Below are 18,133 nucleotides of genomic sequence, written 5' to 3' on the forward strand. Positions count from 1 at the left end.
TAAGTAAGAGATCCGGAAAGACGTGGTGAAGACATAGTAAGAGCTGACAAAGAATATTCAAGAGTGCCTTCAGGGAGCCTAAAAAGAAGTAGGAGGGGGTGCAAGTGTTGTTCAGTGGTAGAATTCTTGCCTGCCATGCGGGAGACTCGGGTTCTATTCCCAGCCCATGCTCTTCCCAAAAGACAAACAAACAAGGAAACAAATGAACAAAAATTCAACAAATGGTGCTGCAATCACAGGAAACTCACGTGGAATAAGAACGAAATGTAACCCCACCATATGGCATACAAAAACAAAGAAGTAGGAAGCTTGATCTTGAAAATAGGGTTTTTAAATTATAGAATTCATTTCAATGCCTATGTATAGGACATATGATAAATGCTGCAAGGATGGAAAGAAACTTTTGTTGGGATTTGGGGGTTTGGAAGGACCTCTGAAAAACAAGGTATTGCCTTTGCACATCCTTGGTCCATCCATGCAATGAAAGATCAGGCTCATTAAAAAGAAACGAGAATGCTCTACTATGTGTCCTGGAGATGGCACCTGGCAGTATAACAATGATAACAGATGGAGGCAACATGGAGAGTATACACCCTTTTGTGTAAGAAAGGGGAGAAATATGAAGCCGTGTACATATTGGCTTATATTTTCAAAAAGAAATGGTGACAGGATAAATAAAAAATGAATAAAAATGGTTACCCACAGAGCAGAACACAGATGAATGCTACACTTTCTGAATAGACCTTGTTCACTTGTTTTGACTACAGAATCATATAAAACATTTGCATGCTTCACAAGTCAAAAATAAGTTTAAATCAAAGAGAAAAATAAAGCAAGCCCTAAACATTTAACACAAATGGGATATCAAGTTGAGGAGCATATAGGTGTAATTATATAATGTCTAGAATTTTCTTTAATAATGTGATTTTCTCCTTGGAAGTGTTTTTATCATTTAAATAGTCAGAAAACAAAACTCTTAAGTATTTTGAAATAGTGGATGTGGGCCTCTGTTAGTCTCAAGTCCCAACTGACAGAACTATGTGTTAAATTCCTGTAAGATAAGGGTTCAGAAGTTTTTTAAAAACAGACTTCACCTGCAAGGAACCTGCACGCTCGCTGCTCCCCGCCTCCCCCCATACACGCATCTCCATTACAGAGTTCTGAGGAAGAAAAGGAGGGCAGTATGGCTGAAGTGGGGTTAGCATGTTTGGCTTTGCAGTTCTAAAAGGAAAGTCAGGAAGCTGTCCTTAAGAAGGCATTAAAGAAGGTGGGGAGAGTAGCATGGCTAGCTGGGGAAGAAGCTGTCCAGCAGAAATACCAGCCAGCACCTTTCTCCCATCAAGGCCCTCCCCCCATACCCACTTCCTGCCTTATTTCTCTCCATGGTACTTATCACCATTTACCATACTCTCTATTTTACTTTATTTTGTCTGCCTGCTTCCCCTCATCAGAAAATAATCTCATACAGGGGAGAGATTTCTGCCCGTTTTGTTCACAGTTGGATCCCCAGCATCTAGACTGGGGTTTGGAATGTACTAGGCATTCAAATATTTGTTGAATGAATGTTATGTTAATCTTGTTTGTATAACTCGATAAGGCTATAAGCAGATTGTTAGTCTGTACTATAGCTTTCACACAAAGCAGGGCTGTAGGGCTGTGTATGGCAAAACATAGACCCGGGGTCTGATTTCTTTAGAGAGCCAGAGCTGAATAAGAAGAAAGAAGCTGAAAATGAGGAAGTATATTGATTAAATCCTTACAGTGTACCATATATAGCTTATTGTATATAAGTACATATATATATATGCATGCATATATATGTTTCTGTCTGTGTGTGATTTTATAATCTAAAAAGGGAAGCTTATCACCTCTACATAGATTCACTTTTCACATCCTTCAGAGTCTAAGTGTTCCTTTTATGAAGGCATACTTCAACCAACTCACATTTTGCAAGGCGATTTTCCCAGAGAGGTTGCCCTGTTGAACCACAGCAGAAAGTGGACTGACACATCTTCCCTTGACCTGTTTCACAGGATTATGTCAATTGCCAAATGCAGTGCCATGCCGGCCCTGCCACCAGTATGTAGTCTGAGGTCTCCTTGTAGGTTCATGAGCTGTAAGGTCAGCTGGAGGCAATGTGGAGGCCCAGAGAGAGCCTCAAGCTGGAACTGACCTGTCAGCTACTCTAGGAAACCATCACCTGTTTGTCCTGCCTGACCCTACCTCTGGAGAAATGTTTCCTTTCAAACCTGAAACGACCTTCTTCATCTCCTGCAGTTCTCTCTCCATCTTTATTTTTCCTCAGTGATAGACACTGGTTCATCCTTCCAGGGCTCCACTTCTATGAGTGGTTGAATCCTTCCCTTTTCTGAGCTCTCAGAAAGCAGCATATAAGTGGCAAGTTGCAATTAGAAGTGAAAAGCTATTTATGCCATCCTTAATTTTTCACACATAGTGTCTGCAGCGCCTACAGAAAGATGCCTTCCTGTGAGAGACGAGGTGAGAACAACGTGTAAATGAAGTGACTGGCAGAGGCTCAGGGAGGCCACCCAGCTAGCAGGTTACAGAAGATGTTGATGAAAATTGAGCAGTGGCCGTTTCCACTCCTGTTTCCTGGTTGCACAAAACTCAGATGCTGAGGACTTTGTAATTGGGGCGAGGTAGAAGCATAGAAAGTCCTTAGTCACCTCCAGTCATAAGCTGTCTTTATCCAGAGGCTCTCTCTAGCATTTGCTGACAATAACCTGTGATTGGCATTGGTCTCAAGCAGGTAACTGAAAAGGCTTGAGCTTGCTCATTACATGTAATTAGTGCACTTCTAAAGGAGGAATATAATCCTTTACCCATATTTCCATTTTCTAATCTTTCTTCCTCTTTTCTCTGAAAGGAGTAGACCATAGGTTCCATGATAGCAGGGACACTATTTTGTTCACCACTCTAGGGCCCATCATCTGGGCCGGCACATATTCAGTTGTGAGACACAGATGCTCAAAGCCACTCTGGCTCACCCACACTGTGCATAGAGCTTATTCCATGGAAATGACAAGCTCATTTTAGGCACCTATTTTGATAGCTTTTCTGATAGAACTAATGCAAAGTCTGCCGTCCTGATTCTGATTCCTGAGGCTAAGTCGTTAGAGACGTCAAAGTCTTCCTCCCTTGCTGCAGAAAAGATGGTGTTGATAAGAAAGCAGAGTGCTTCAGAAGCATCATCTTGTGCTAATTAAGATGAAATCAGCTACTTGTGTAGCTCTTCTTTACTGAATAAGTGGTTCTTTTCTAAGATGAATTAGTCTGACACTTCTTTAGAACATGCTAGGTACATCAAAGCTGCGAAGGAGGGAGCCATGGCATGTACAGCTAAGAAAGCACCTTGGGAGCATGAAAGACGTGCTGTTCTACTCCTCTTTGAGCAGGAGGGGAGGCGGGTGGGGGCGTGGAAGCCACCATGGTTGAGGGTGTGAAATACTGCTTGTTAATAATGTCTAGGTTTTTCTTCTTTTTATTTTTATTTTATTGATCATTCTTATTGTTTCATTCTATAAATAACTTCATTAGAGAAAAAAAAACCAAAGCTATACTTTTCTTTGGTTTCCATTTTTCCGAGGAACACATTCTTATTCTATTATGTTTTATGTTTGTTTCTTCATAGCCAAAATCTTAATGTTTCCCATGTGCCACCACGGAGATGCACTTCTTACAAGTGTCTGAACAGTACTTGGAATATATTTGGTCAACTATGCAATGATTTTCTGCCATCACCTATTGAGCACGTATTTTTATATTACAATACATTATGCTAGGTGCTATAAGTTTAGCCAGTCATTATCATTTCTTTGATATAAATACACTGGTTTTGAAATATTCAAGGTAGGTGCTGTGTCAATTCAATCAGTCCTCTAACTTCAAAACAACCACCAGGACTAAGAGGCAGGGTGCTTTGTGATAGACCATTCATAGGTGCCAATTGAAAATGTCATTATGAAAGGTACACAAACAGGGTTTTCCTTTTCTAGGAAAAATCCCCTGAGAAGATCCTACTACACTGGAAAAAGAATCAAGTGTAACCTCACTTCATGATAGCTCTTTGGCTGGTCCCCACTGAGCATTTATCTTCTCTCTCATGTCTCTTTACGTTGGAAAACCCATTGTACTTTCATTCTCCAGTAGCTAGCAAAATGTTCTATAAAGCAGGAAGTTGGATTAGGTTTATTTTTTTCACATGGGCAGGCACTGGGAATCGCACCTGAGTCTCCGGCATGGCAGGTGAGAACTCTGCCGCTGTGCCACCATTGCCCATCCCAATTAGGTTCTTTTAATTGTTGTAGAAGATAAAGGAAGTTTCTCTTCCTCCTGCTCTCTACCCATTTACTCCATTTCTCCTTTGACTGCCTCCTACAGGAATTGGTGTGCAGATATTATTTGGTCCTTTAAAACTAGTCAAGAACATAATTTCTCCATTTTTTGAAATAAGGAAACAAAATTTGGTTAAGTCACTGTGTTTGCTGGGTTCTCAGAGACCAGATGTCAGGATGGAGTTAGAAGCGCAAGAAATTTATTGGAGGCAACACCTATGCAAGATAAAGGGAAAAGCAAGCTAGACTGGGCTGGAAAGCCTTCAGATTATAATGTGGGTCTGATACCTGTGAGAGGAGAGGTGAAGGAAGGAGGATTGGGAAAGAGCCTCAGACTGAAGATACAAAGATTGCCCCAAAAAGACAGAACTAGTCAGTGCTAGTCATACACCACGTGCAGTAATCGGCTGAGTTGCCTGGGAAGTGTGTGGCCTCAGCTCAAATGCTGTTCGGGCCCCAGTGGTGCTGCGGTTGAAGGTAATCAGGCCATGCACTGCTCACAGACGAATGGCAAGTTTTTTTGTGTTTTGTTTGATTGAAGCGAAATCTGGGCAGTACATGACCATGGTTGCCACAGTTATTTAATACCTCAGAGCTGAGACGAACCTACACCTAATGTCAAAGGCTTCACCTCTTCAAGTGGAAGGAACATCATTAACATAAGCAACCACTTATAATTTTCTTCTATGTGGCCTGCTTTCCTACCTCTTTCTCCACTGTTAATTTCTTCTGAGCAAGAAAATCCATTGGTTTTAGAGTTTCCTATAAACACATAAAGCTATGAATTTTTTAATTTAATAAATCAGAGGGGTCGGGTGAAAGGCAGATGAAACAGGGAAGGTATTTTAATCTAAAACAGATTTTTACTTTCTCCAATCAATTGTTCCCTGTATATTGATCCCTGCCTCAGTGAGCTTAAAGTTAGTAATTATCTATTGTCAACCTGTACTTCAGGGTGTGGGGCAATCCAGGTAATGAAAACAACCGGCAAAATCTGTATATAAGGGAATAAGCAGAGGAGCTGTGGGAAACAGGAGGAAATGAACCTGATGAAGATGGAGGGGACTTTTAAGGGACAGCGGAAGGTAAGGAGGGTGTGTTGAAAGCTACCAAAGGGGCTGATACTTGATGGAATGGGTAAGATGGAGCTAGCAAAGAAATTGATTATCAGGGGTACATGTATATCTTGATTGAATAAGAATCTCTATCATCAGCAAGCAGAAGCCATCCTGCCTTTGGATAGTTCAACAGTTCCAAAGTGGAGATGCTCCAGGTAAAGGGGTATAGGGAAAGGGGGACATGCAGAGCCTTACCCCTTTGCCTGCTTGTCCCCTCCTTTATTTTCTTTTCAGCAGAATGTCTAAGATTCTATGGAGCACAGTTTGGATAATGCGTTCATTATCCAAAGACAAGGGTAAATAAGAACGTTCAAGAGAAGAGTTGGTTTGACTGGAGAGGGGGATTGGTTTTCCATTTTCAAATGTGGCTTTTGTAATAATGGCACTTCATTCAAACTCAGAAAGCACAGACAGGTGGAAATGGAAGAGGGAGTTTGGTTGGGATGGGAGGGCTAGTGACTGAATTGAAACTAGTGGCTTCAATTCATAATTCTCTTGACCAACCCATAACAAGAGAAATGACTTTCATTACTCAGAGCAATGTTTATTAATTTCTCAGGACTTGGAGACTAGTAGAGTTAAACTATTTTTCAAATCACCACCTTTCATATTAATGTTTAAGCATTTCTTTACCCTTATTTCCTCACATGAAACTAGCCCCAGCATAGACTGCTGGATCCTTCAGGTCACCTTCATATATGTACCTATCCTCTTTCAGGCAGAGGAAGACAAGAAAAAAAATCTAAGCAGAATGAGGATGCTGACTGAACAACCTCAGCTAAAAGCACAAAGCTACAAGTACCAAGTCGAGGTAGCGGTAAGTCCTGGGGCAGTTGCCCCCTTACAGGTTTCTTAGCCCTTTTTAATTAATGGGATATGTGGCCCTGAGGTAAGTGAGCAGTTTGCCAGAGTGAAACAGCTGGGCTTGATATCTGCTCACTCCCTGTTTCCTCCCAAGTTTTAATTTTTTATCATGATAAAATCTGTTTGCTATACTTTTCCCTCCAGGGAGCCAAGGCTCTCTCCCTCAGCCTTGTGGTTATGTCCAAACATGTGCAGTACAAAAGAATAAGCCAAGTAATGACAGACTATCATGTAGATATGACACTTTTATGGTGGGGTAGTCACCCTGGGGCCTCCCCTACCCCAAAACCTTGAGTGAACATAAACAAGTTTCCAAGTACTTTTCCTATGGAGTCTGGACTTGGCTGTTGACAAACCCACTATAGCATGAAATGTATCTGCCATTCCTGACTAGAGTCCATAGCTACTTGGAATGCAATTGATAAGTGGCATGTATTGATTTGTACATAATTAAATCCCTTGAGGGGTTTTGAATTGACTATGCAAATTATTTGGGCCCAAGCACTGCTATATCTGTGCTTGGGCCCTTTATACCTGTTAAACCCTTAATACCCGTTGACACATAAAATTTTAAGCACAAGTGCTCTGCCCAGAAATGGAATAGGATGTTGAACTGATTACAAAAGAAACAACTGTGGTTTTCCTATCGCAAGCCTGTAAAAGCTGTACTACATCTGGTTGGTGTAAATCATTGACCAGGTTCTGAATTTCTAGGGAACAACAGTTATAAAATGGATCTTGTGCCTGCTGAGAAGTCTGAATTCCTATATATCATACCAAAATATGGATTCCATTCAATACTCAGAAGCTTAGGTAACTCACACATTTGTCAACTATCTCATGTTAGAGCAGAAAAATAGGACTATGTAGGCATAAGGATTTCTTTCTTTTTTTTATTTTTATAGGAAGCACAAGCTAATCAATATCTTTCCAAGTATAGGCATCAGCAACATGAGCTGAATGAAGCTAAGGAAAGGGCAGAGATAGCAGAAACTCAAGTCAATAAACTCCAAATTAAAGCAAAAGAGTTTGAAAAAAAGGTACAACAGATATCCAACTCTGTTCTAACCCTTAAAGCATATGCATTTAGGGCCCATGGCATGGAATAATATAACAAGAGATTTCTTGTTTTTCTCTTTAAAAGTCTTTTTAAAACAAAAGGAATCAGGTTCCAATAAAATCTTCTCACATTTACTAAATTATGGGAATATGCTAAGCAGTTGGGGGGAATGCATGGTATATTTATTACATCTCAAATAATTAATTTCATATTAACTTGAAGGTTCTAACATCAAAATCCTAGATTTATTTTTTTAGAACAGTAAGGAACCCAGGGAGCTGGGGTACTTACTTTAAAAAGTATGATAGATCTGCTTGAAATTGAGTGAACTCTTTCCATGTTAGATAAGTTCATGGCTTTATAGCATATGAGTATGGAGACCTAGGGGGAAAGCCTTAAAATGGAAGCAGTGGATGAGAACAATTACAAGAGTCTTGCTTTCTACTTCTCTGCTTTAACCCTGGTTCTCCCCAAAACTAGTGAAAGGATCTTTCTAGGTTGCTGAAATCCTTAAAACTGCTGTTCTGATCCAATGTTAGAGGTCACTGGCCTCACACAAAAAGGAATTAAATCTTTAGTGGGCTCAAGTCTGAGCTTCAGCTTCCTCACTCTCATGATTTTCCCAGGAACGAAGAGTTTTAAAATGAAGTCTGGTTTTAAGAGAAGCAAGTTAAAAGAGACTGTGATGGTTTGAAGCTTTATGGATCCCGGAAGATCATGTTCTTCTTAAAGCTAATCCATTCTTGTGGTGTAGACCTCTTGTGGGTGGGACCTTTTGATTAGGCATGCCCTAGTTTGGTCTTAATCCTTTTATGGGAGATTGTTATAAGAGGATGAAAGACAGAGAGAAAGCCACAGAAGCTGAGAGAGAAGGGCACACACAGAGCTGAGAAGGAAAGCCATAGATGGAGCAAAGCTGAAAGCAACAATACACAGGAGAGAAAGACCGGGAGATGGCCATGTGCCTTGCCATGTGACAGAGGAGTCCAGATCACTGGTAGTAGTCTTTCTTTGGAGAGAAAGCATTGCCTGTTGATGCCTTGCTTTGGAAACCTTCATGGCCTTAGAACTGTAAGTTTGTAAGTTAATAAATCTCCCAAAGCCAACCCATTATATGGTATTTGCATTTCAAAGGCTTTAGCAAACTATAACAGAAATTAAATTAGAAGATACCTTTCATGGCATGCTTGTAAAGCACTTAGCACTGTGCCTGTACCAGTTAAGCACCATCATTTCATTTGTTAAAATTTGGTCCATGCCCAGCCGGCCCTCTGTCCAATTAATTATCAGTGAATAACTAATAACCCTGCAAGGTGAGTAAATAAGATTGCCAATAACACATAGGACTTTAAGGGAGATCAAAAGGATCTCTTTTAAAGGAGATACTAAAAGTTGATTCTATTGAATATATTTAGATCTAATTAAGAGAAGGATGAGTAATTAGAAAACTCCAGGATTTCTTATTGATGCCTGAGTGACTATCTTATGGATAAGTCCTATATGGAGCATCCAATTAAATGGCTTGAACTCTGACTTCAATCTAAGCAGTGCTATGGCATTGAATTGAGGGTCTTATGTACAGAGCTTACCCAACAACCCCATATAATGGATTTGTTTAGGGAAAATGCCTCACATGTGCTGCAATTTCTGTCAGCTGCAGGAGGTCACAGGGCCTCCAAAACAGATGTAATGCGTTCGACTTTGTCACAGTTATTTCCAACAAAGAATAAAGCCAGTGAAGCTGAAATTGCTTCTGGGAGGCCAGAGTTGAATAGGAAAATCTTCCTTGGCAGTGCAATGGCTTAATTGTTTCCGATTCACAGAGGAAAAGCCTGAAAATCCCTCAACTTCCATAAAGACAAGGAAAAGGTTTTCTGGTGGAATTGTCAGACTATGGAGCAAATTGATGATGCAGCTACAGAGTCTTTTTACCTCATGGGGTCTGCTGAAGAGGGCACTCCCTTCACTGGCAAGGCAGGCAGAAAATTGAGAGGATGACTAAGCATGCCCTTGAAGTGAATTACTGATTTATATTTCATATAATGCAGATAATTGCCTCAATTCCCTGCCTCCCTTTGAAGCTAATGAAGAGTTGGCTATGGCTTGCATACCTCAGAAAGGGACTCAGCTTGATTCTGGGCTTGTGTTCCACTGATGAAAGTCACAGGAATTTCACAGAACACACTGACATTCTGTTTTTTTTTTAGGTTCATGAAGAATAAGTAATGCCTACCTACAAAGGACAAAGGCAAGTGGGATTCCCATTTCAGGGCCAAAACCTTGTTGGAAATGAAAATTTTAAAATAACATGTTTTTATAGTGTGAAAATCAGTTAAACAAGGTGATTAGAAAAAATGTAAGAATTAAGGGGATCATTAATGCTTCCAAGGTTAATAGGGTTTTTTGATCCTGAAATGCAAGTAAACTACCTTCTAACATTGCACATAAAAGATTAAAGAGATGCAAGCATCTTTTAAATTTTATGTTAAAAAAATGAATTCTTGTTCTTGAGCCCATATTGTCTCTTAATGGGTAGCACTCATAGAAGACCTCCTTAGACAAATTATGCTCCATGGGAACTACAGCATGTAGTAAATGGTTATTACTGAAGTTAGTGAACTTTGCTTGAATCATCCTTACATCTGTGATTCTCTGTTTTTAGCAGTTAATGATGGGACCTGATAAAGTTTCTCTTAGCACTGTGATATAGATATCATCAGTTAGGCATTTGAACTTGTAGAGAAAACCCTCCTAATTGATGCACATGTAGAATACATGCCGGTGCCTAGACCTGAGGCAACTTCTCTTTTGGTACGGCAACTTTGTACTGTGCCAACTTACCTAAGCTATTCCCTTCTCTGGTTCTGGGTTGGAGTTGATCACCACGGTTGGAAAGCAGAAGTGAAGGAGCAGCCATTTGTTATGCTCATGAGGTCATTTACAGTCCCAGGTACTATAGCAGCTCACACACAGTTACACCAGCCAAAAAGATGAGCTAGCAATTCAGTCTCCTCATTCCAGTCTCCTCATTTAGCTTCATAGGGCCCTGGCCAGCTCCGTGATTAAAGGGCTCCAGCTTCTCCTGCAGATTACCATAGCACTGATGATGGAGGCAGAGAGAGATAGATGCTGGTTCCAGTTTGTATTCATGGGTCCCAGTTCATCCTCACTCTTGCCCACTTCTCCTTCCTGATTGCTGATGCAGCTGAACTATTGCAATGTCAGGCCCAACACCAGATGCAGAGGGAACAGCCTTGCAGAGACTTCTTCATCAGCTCCCACAATTGTGTAAGGTTTAATCCCCACAGTAAATCCACATTCTATGGCACTCATCATGGTTCTGCTTATCAGATCCAACCTCAAGTCATAAAGATGGCCCTGGGATGGTAAGGGCTCAACAGTGTCAGAGAACCAGGTTCTCTGTCATCTTCAGTGTGTTGCTTTGGTTTTTAAATTTGTCCCCTTATAATAGTAAGATGACTGAGACTGGACAAACATGCAGATTCACCTACCCGATGTACTCATGGACGGATTCTGAGATACTGGGATTTCAAAGAGAAAGAACTTGGTACACAACATAAGGAGGACAGGAGGTTAAAACCTCAGATCTGTCTCTCGGCACTGCAGAACTTGGAGGGTTTTATAGTATTCAAACAAAGGCAGTCAGGCTTAGGGTAGTGAGCTAGGTAGTTAATTCTGAGCTGACTCAATAATTATTAAGGGGGCTACATGCAGGGACAGCAGGCTTCAGGGTTGTAAAATAAGATAAATGGATAAAAGTGGGGCCAGTTGCAAGTTGTATTATTGTTATCTAGTTACACAAATGCAGATCAGGCAAGGGGTGGGAGATGTGTCTTGTCGGAGCTAGTCATGAGTTAATGTACGATACCATTGTCCAAACATTCAGGCATCTGGATTAGAGTTCAGTGCCTTACAGGAGTTATGGGCTTTTATGCTTCTGGCTTTCGCTTTTGGTTACTTCAAAAGGTTACAGACCTTAAGACCATAGTTCAGTGAGGCATTTTATATTTTAAGTGTTTGCCTTCTGGCTACATCAAAGGTTAGCACACTCTGGGGCTGCAGTTCATTTCTGGTTCCTTCTACAGTTCATTTCTGGCTACTTTAAAAGTTTACAGACCTCAAGACTATATTCTTCATATACATTAATGAAGACTATAATAGAAATACAAGTTAGTTTAATAAAATAAAATAGTTGCTACAAAAGATAATATACAGTTGTAGGTTTCAGGACTACAGCAGTTCTGAGCATTCTCTCATCATACAATGTCCTGTGTCCCTTTTTTTAAAAATCAAGAAACACCTTCCCATAAATCCTCTGGAATATTTTTCCTCTTTTCCTGTTGACCAGATTCCTTCACATTCTGGTGCTGAACCAATCTTGCCTCAAAGGGGCTGCAATCGCCAGGATTGGCTCAGACAGAGCAAAGCCAAGCACTGTGAAGAGCAGGGCCAGCCTGAGAAGGTTGAACCATATTGGAGTTAGGCAACTTGGGGGTTGGGGAGGAGATGGCCACTGAATGAACTACCAAAGGTGTCTGCCATGCTGTATCCAAAGAAGTAGACCCCCGTTTCCCATCAATCTCAACCCAATGAGAAAACATGAAACATTTAATGTTTTCATATGTATCATTTCTAAGGTTTATTCTTTTCTGGAAAGGTTCTTTAAAAATACTAAAAATAAGGTTGGAATTATCCTTTAATAAGCCAATATTCGCAAGCCAGGAAGCATCTCTCTGTCCTAAATATCTTCTTAAAAATTTATTACTGTCGGATTACCAAGCCTGAAATCTGAGTGCTATTTTTCCTGCCTCCCCACCCCACCTTCCCCCACCCCATAAAAATCAGAGTATTCAAACACTTCTACTTGGAAATATAACTCCAGTTTGTGACTTATTATTAAAATCACGTTGCCTCTTATTTATAAAAGAGCTAATAGGTTTGGTAATATATCTGCCAGAATTGTTTTGTATAAAAAGAAAACAATTCTTATAAAAGTAAAAAGAGATGATCATCTGTCAATCTGAGATCTGGTCAGCTTATCTATGGTAAGCAAGCAGAACAAATGCAAAAAAATGTAGGAAGCTATTAAAAAAACCCAGTTATTTCTTTAAAAGTTTTATTTTTTAAAATTCTTGTGTTACTTTTTAATTCACTGTTAGAGATCTATATTTTTTCTAGCTGCTGTAAAATTTTTAGTTATATTTTTAATTGAAAATTATATTAAAAATTTACATTGCCTTACTTAGACACAACTTATATAGAAGGAACCAAAATTATAGAAAGCAGAGATGTTCAACAAACATCATCTCAGAGTTTCTCTTTACTATGGAGTCTTTAATACTTTACTATTTATGAACACCTATCACAACAGTATAGCAAATATTGCTACAGTTAAAGTAAAAAAAACTATATGCAAAGTATGGAGTTTGTAAAACTGAGGCCAGATGGCAGCTCAGAGATTTTACCAGGTTTCAGGGTTTACTTTCTCTTGTATCAATTATCTCTTGATATTTGAACATAGCAACACAACTTTGCAGTGGTAGAATTGTCAGGTCTTGACAAGCCACTGGCTGGAATAGCGGTGAAAAAAGAGAAGATGGAGTCGTTGTATATTAAGGATACTTGTCATGTGTTGTCACAGTTCTGCCTTCATTCGCTTTCCTGGTCCATATTCTGAAGAGACTAGAATGAAGAAAATTTGACTGTCATTGCTGCTGTTCAAGTCAGAATAACTACTTTTATAATAAAAAATACTTAATAAGGGTAGTGTTTTTAGGGAGGGGAGCATAAAGCTATTGCTTCCATCTGTAATCAAAGTTCCATGACACAGGTATGAAATAAATAGTTTTGAAGTCTGTGTTATCAGCTTAATTTAATCTCCCTGCCAGATCCCCCTGAGTTTTTAACAAGTAGAAAAACAAAGTTTTCCCCACTCCTCACGTTTATGCCTATTCTGATTAATGGAACGCACAAATGATAAGAGATAGGCAGCAAAAGAGAAGGATACAATCAAACTATAATTTGTAAAGTGACTTATGGAGTCTCTAGGGAACCAAAAGCTTGCTGCAAAAGTATGAGGGGAGGATAGTGTGTCTGAGTTGGGACAGAAATTTGCTTTTCTCCATTATATCTGTTTCTATGTCTCCTTCTATACAATCTTGTGTTTCCATCAGAAAAATAAGTGTGTTGGAACATCCTTGTGTGCACAGTGCCATTTGAGATCTTCTCTACAAATAACAATAGGAGATGAAAAGAACAACCATTTATTTAAGTAAATAGAGCCTGTTTAATTATAGACATTGGGAAAAGCCTAATTGCATTTTTCCCTGCTATATTCTACTGCAATCCTTCCTGCCTTTTTTCCCTATAAAAGACTTGCATGATGATATGTAACTTCAAAACTTCAGTTACTTTTTTACAGGGGTCTTCTTATACCGTAGAGTTTTGATAAAGGAACTGCCTTACCATGCCTTCTAAATTATCAGTATTTCTAGCAGGTTCATTGGTAGAGACATACCACCATCCTACAGGATAAAAGAAAAGAAACTTTAAAAAATTCTCTTTACCTAAACCAAAGTTCTCCCTTATCCCTATCTTAATATAATTATGTTCTTAAAATCACTTTAGCTACTCCCCTTTTCAAGCATGCTGTATAGAGATACATCATCAAAATCAAACAGCAGTAACTTCTTATGGCTAATGAAGGTGCTCAGATGAGCAATTTCTGACTCTTTGAGATTGTTAGCCCAGTTCCTATATCTGCTAACAACAAGAAATAGCCAAGGAATTACCAAGAGAAGCATCTAAGTAATAAGCAATATAATGTCATTTCTCAAGGAAAGCCTTCCCTGTGGGCCTTGCAATAATCTGGCCTTTTAAAAATACATCCTAGACTAAGGGCATTTTAAAACAGAGTAAAGGAAAAAAGGTGTTTTTTTTTTTTATAACATGGGCAGGCTCCAGGAATCAAACCTGGGTCTCCAGCACAGCAGGTGAGAATTCTGCCACTGAGCCACCAGTGCACCACCCAGCAAAAAGGAAATTAAGTGAAAGACATGAACCATAGTCATATGAAATGTCAACCAGGGGCCTGTAGTTAGGCAAGCTTTTGTAGCTTTTAGTATAACATCTTCAAATATATTTTGAGTCCAATTAACTACAGAACGAAAGAACAATCTTTCTTTTTCTTATTGGGTAGACCGTAACATATTTTTTTGCCAACATCCTCTGGCTGCTTCTCCTCAAGAATCAGTAGCTACTCATTCTGTGCCTTCAAAGGCTGACCTGGGTGAACTCCATTAGCAGGGCATGTTTCTGCTGACTTCTGTTGGGTTGGAGACCAGGAAGAGGGAAGAGTGAGAGCAGATATTTCCACCCCCCCCCGTATCTTTCCTGTAAAGTCACCTTGGGCTGGCCATGACCCTCAAATGCAAGTCACTGCTTCTTTCACAGTAGTTAAGTTTCTCCATGGTTTGGGAAACTTCTTCCTCTCCTTGTTCCTGTAGGTCTAGGTTAGGTAACAAATCAGGGGCTACTAGATCTGGGGAGAAGCACTATCCTTTGTGTTCTCCTTTGTAGACTTTTGAATGTGCCATGTATTTTCTGTTAGGACCTAATTCATGCATCCCAACATAGAAACTAAACTGTCATTATTGAGCAGTAGAGAACGCCTCCCTAAAAGGTGGATCTAATTGAATCAGAAGTATCATTATATTAAGTTAGGGGTTGCATTTGGGGGAACAAGGGAGACTGTGACCTACCATCTCTTTTAACTTCTGGCCAGCCTTTACTCCAGACAGGAGTAACAAGTAAGCAGACTAGACTTTATTAAGCAATAATAGAGCTAGAATTGGTAAAACTCTTGCTCACTGTCAGCCCTAAAACTTTTCCTTCAATGATGGTTTCTGCTATGACCAAATCTCCTAACTTCAGTGGGGATAATAGAAGGATGTCAGTCAGAGGATCAAAGTGGGTATGGGAGCTGCTTCAACCTCTCAGAAGGATGATGATGGAATAAGGTAAAGCTTCTCCTGGGCCTAGGCCTGCCTCTGCCATTAATATTAATATATCATTTTAAATTATTATTAGCAATACAGTTTTATTACAGAAAATTGGGAACTTAAAACATAATTAACAAGGATTAAAATAAAATGGTTCAGAAGGACAATGCAGCTTTGAGCAGCACCAACTCTAGACTAAGGTCAGACCAAGTGAAAACAGAGCCAGGGGTGAAAGTAGTGAAAGAAAAGCTCTGGGTGATGTGTGGGGATGAGGGCACCCAAAGTTAAATCATTCAAAGGTGACCATTTTTAAAGCTTTGGCTTTCCTTCTTCCCAGCTATTTTTCAATGAAAGACTATTGGAGTCATCCTGGTTGTTACTTTAATGCCAAATTTAACATTTTCTTTTCTCCTTGGTAATAAAAAGAAAAAAAACACATGATTTTCAGTTAGTTTCACTTGTCTATTATTTATTGAAAATAGAAGAAACACTGGAAAAATGGCAGTCTACTGCAATGAATGTGCTTTATATGAGCTTGTGTGTCTCTGATCATTTACTTAGAGTAAATTCCTTGAAGTTGGACTAGTTAGGTGGAAGTATAGAATATTGTAAAGGATTTTTAATAAATTTTGCTAATGACTCCAGAAAATTCAGACCCATTGACATTCCCAGCAAGCAAGGCAGGTTCTGTATGTCCATGTTACCTTTAAAACAAGTCTATGTGAACACCAAAGGACAGAACCCAGATTCTGTATGAGATAGTACCTCTCCTGGAACTGGTGCCTCTTCTTAAGTAAGGGACTCGGTAACATACCATCCATAGCACCCCAGGCAAAATCACCAAAATCACCAAAATTGGCAAAGCAATTTTCAGAGAATCCAGTTCTAAATAAAGCAAACAAAGTCTGTGAACTGAAAGAAAAGTTACCAAAAGAGAAAAGAAAAAAATAGTGTGGGTGGGTGGAGTATGTTTACTATTTTTAAAACTAGTTATTTCCGCATTCAGGCAGGAGCAGCAGAATTCATATTAGTGAAAACATTTTGCATAATGAGAGGACCCATTAAAGACAAGGCCAAGAGCACAGTTTGGATGGGAGAATTTGTCAGGAGCATAAACATCTCCCAGTCTCCATGTCTCTATTGTGGGAGATCTGCAGACACTGTAATGCTAACAGATTTGGGGCTTTGGAGAGGAAGGAGAAAGGACTTGAGAGGCAATGAGTCCATTACGTATTTTAAGTCTTTATTTTTTTATATTATAATAAGGGAATTAATATATATATATATTTTTACAAGAGAATTAAAACAGTTACAAACTAGCCTCAGTGCAGTGTCCTTCTTGGGGAATGAAGGGAGGGTATAGTTCATACTTGGCTTGGAGAGAATAGTTTCCAGGAGGAACAGTGATTAGAAGTTCAGAGGTGATGAGAGGAGCTCAGTGGGAGGTGACCGGTGACCCCTGGGATGATAGCTAGTACCCCTGAGCAACTCAGGAGTACTTGGAGGAGTCTGACTTCTCTTCAGCATCTGAGACCGGGCTAAAATGGTTATAATTAGTATTAAAGGAAATGGGGACCCCAGAAGGCAGAAACTTGGAAACCTCAGGTTACCAAAACCTAACTCCTGCAAATCTTGTGATCTATGTAATGCTCTGCCAAAAAGTGGGAAGGAAGTCTTAGAGTTCAAAGATCAATTCAGAAAAAAGTAATAAAAGGTTTATGAGTTAATTTTCTCTTTAAAATGAATGGCTCTTATATGTAACAGATGTTAGCTGTCATGAGCACACTTTTAATAAGGTAATGTTTTGTAATCAAAACAATCTCTGCACATATTGCATCATTCTTAAATTCTACATACATCAAAAGAGGGAGAGATCAAGTAGCAATGTTAAGGTCATTGTCTAAAGTGTTTTCAAATGCATTTTTTTCCTTCTGAAGAAAATCCTGCAAAATATAGCTTCTTCCCATTTTCAATCACCCTCAGCTATTCCAGTTGCAAAGAGATTTTCCCAAAGTCACATGCTGATTTCAAAATGTACCATTCAGTTCACTGTAGCCTTTACTGAGCAGATCTAGGCTCTAGGAATGATAATTTTCCCAATCTGGGCTTCCTTTTTAAAGGTTGTCAGATCTTTTGGGCAAAGCAGCAAGAAGAAATTTGTAATTCAGAGCAGAAAACCATCAATTTCTTTCGAAGGATGATGTGTACGGTACCACGAATGTTTGCCTGGTGGGGGCAGGTTCCTGCTACAGGCCTTTTTCTGGGGAAAAGTAAGGGCAGACGCCACCCCAGTCCCTACCAACCAGGATTTACTACGGAATAAGAGATTCTGCAAAGCCTTCTTTCCTTGACAGATAGATACCTCTGCTTTGGATTAGGAAGATGGGCTTCATGTGGTCTTCAGACTGTTTCTTTCTGATTATTTTTCCACTTCCAGCATGAAGTAGCATTTTTTAAATAGAAAGTAGGCTTAACTGTAGTTTATATAAATTGACACTCTTATTTTGCCGAAAAATAAGAGTGTCAAATGCATCTCCAGTTTTCAGTTATGTACTCTCAAAGTGGCAGTTCTGCAAAGGGAGTGTTATACTGGGAGACTAGACACTTCTATTTAAAGACCACATGACCTAAAGACAACTCGGCGCTCTTATCTTCGAATCACTGCTACTTCAGAATGACTACACTTCCAAATCTGCTCTGCCTCCTAATTTCAAC

General features: G+C 39.5%; 1 protein-coding gene across 9 annotated transcripts in view; it reads right to left on the minus strand.

Annotated features, from left to right (window-relative positions):
* Positions 1-13,590: 13,590 nt before the first annotated feature.
* HHLA2 (HHLA2 member of B7 family) overlaps positions 13,591-18,133 on the minus strand; it is a 78,553-nt gene continuing 74,010 nt past the window's right edge. For all 9 annotated transcript variants that reach the window (XM_077118468.1, XM_077118463.1, XM_077118470.1 and 6 more), the window contains 2 exons: positions 16,184-16,303; positions 13,591-13,942 (listed from right to left, as the gene is read on the minus strand). In XM_077118468.1, coding sequence (XP_076974583.1) covers positions 13,848-13,942; positions 16,184-16,303 — 215 coding nt within the window. In that variant the 3' untranslated portion in view covers positions 13,591-13,847. The remainder of the gene's footprint in view (positions 13,943-16,183; positions 16,304-18,133) is intronic.

The sequence above is a fragment of the Tamandua tetradactyla genome, chromosome 10 (genome assembly GCF_023851605.1).
Source record: "Tamandua tetradactyla isolate mTamTet1 chromosome 10, mTamTet1.pri, whole genome shotgun sequence".
In the NCBI taxonomy this organism is placed as follows: Eukaryota; Metazoa; Chordata; class Mammalia; order Pilosa; family Myrmecophagidae; genus Tamandua; species Tamandua tetradactyla.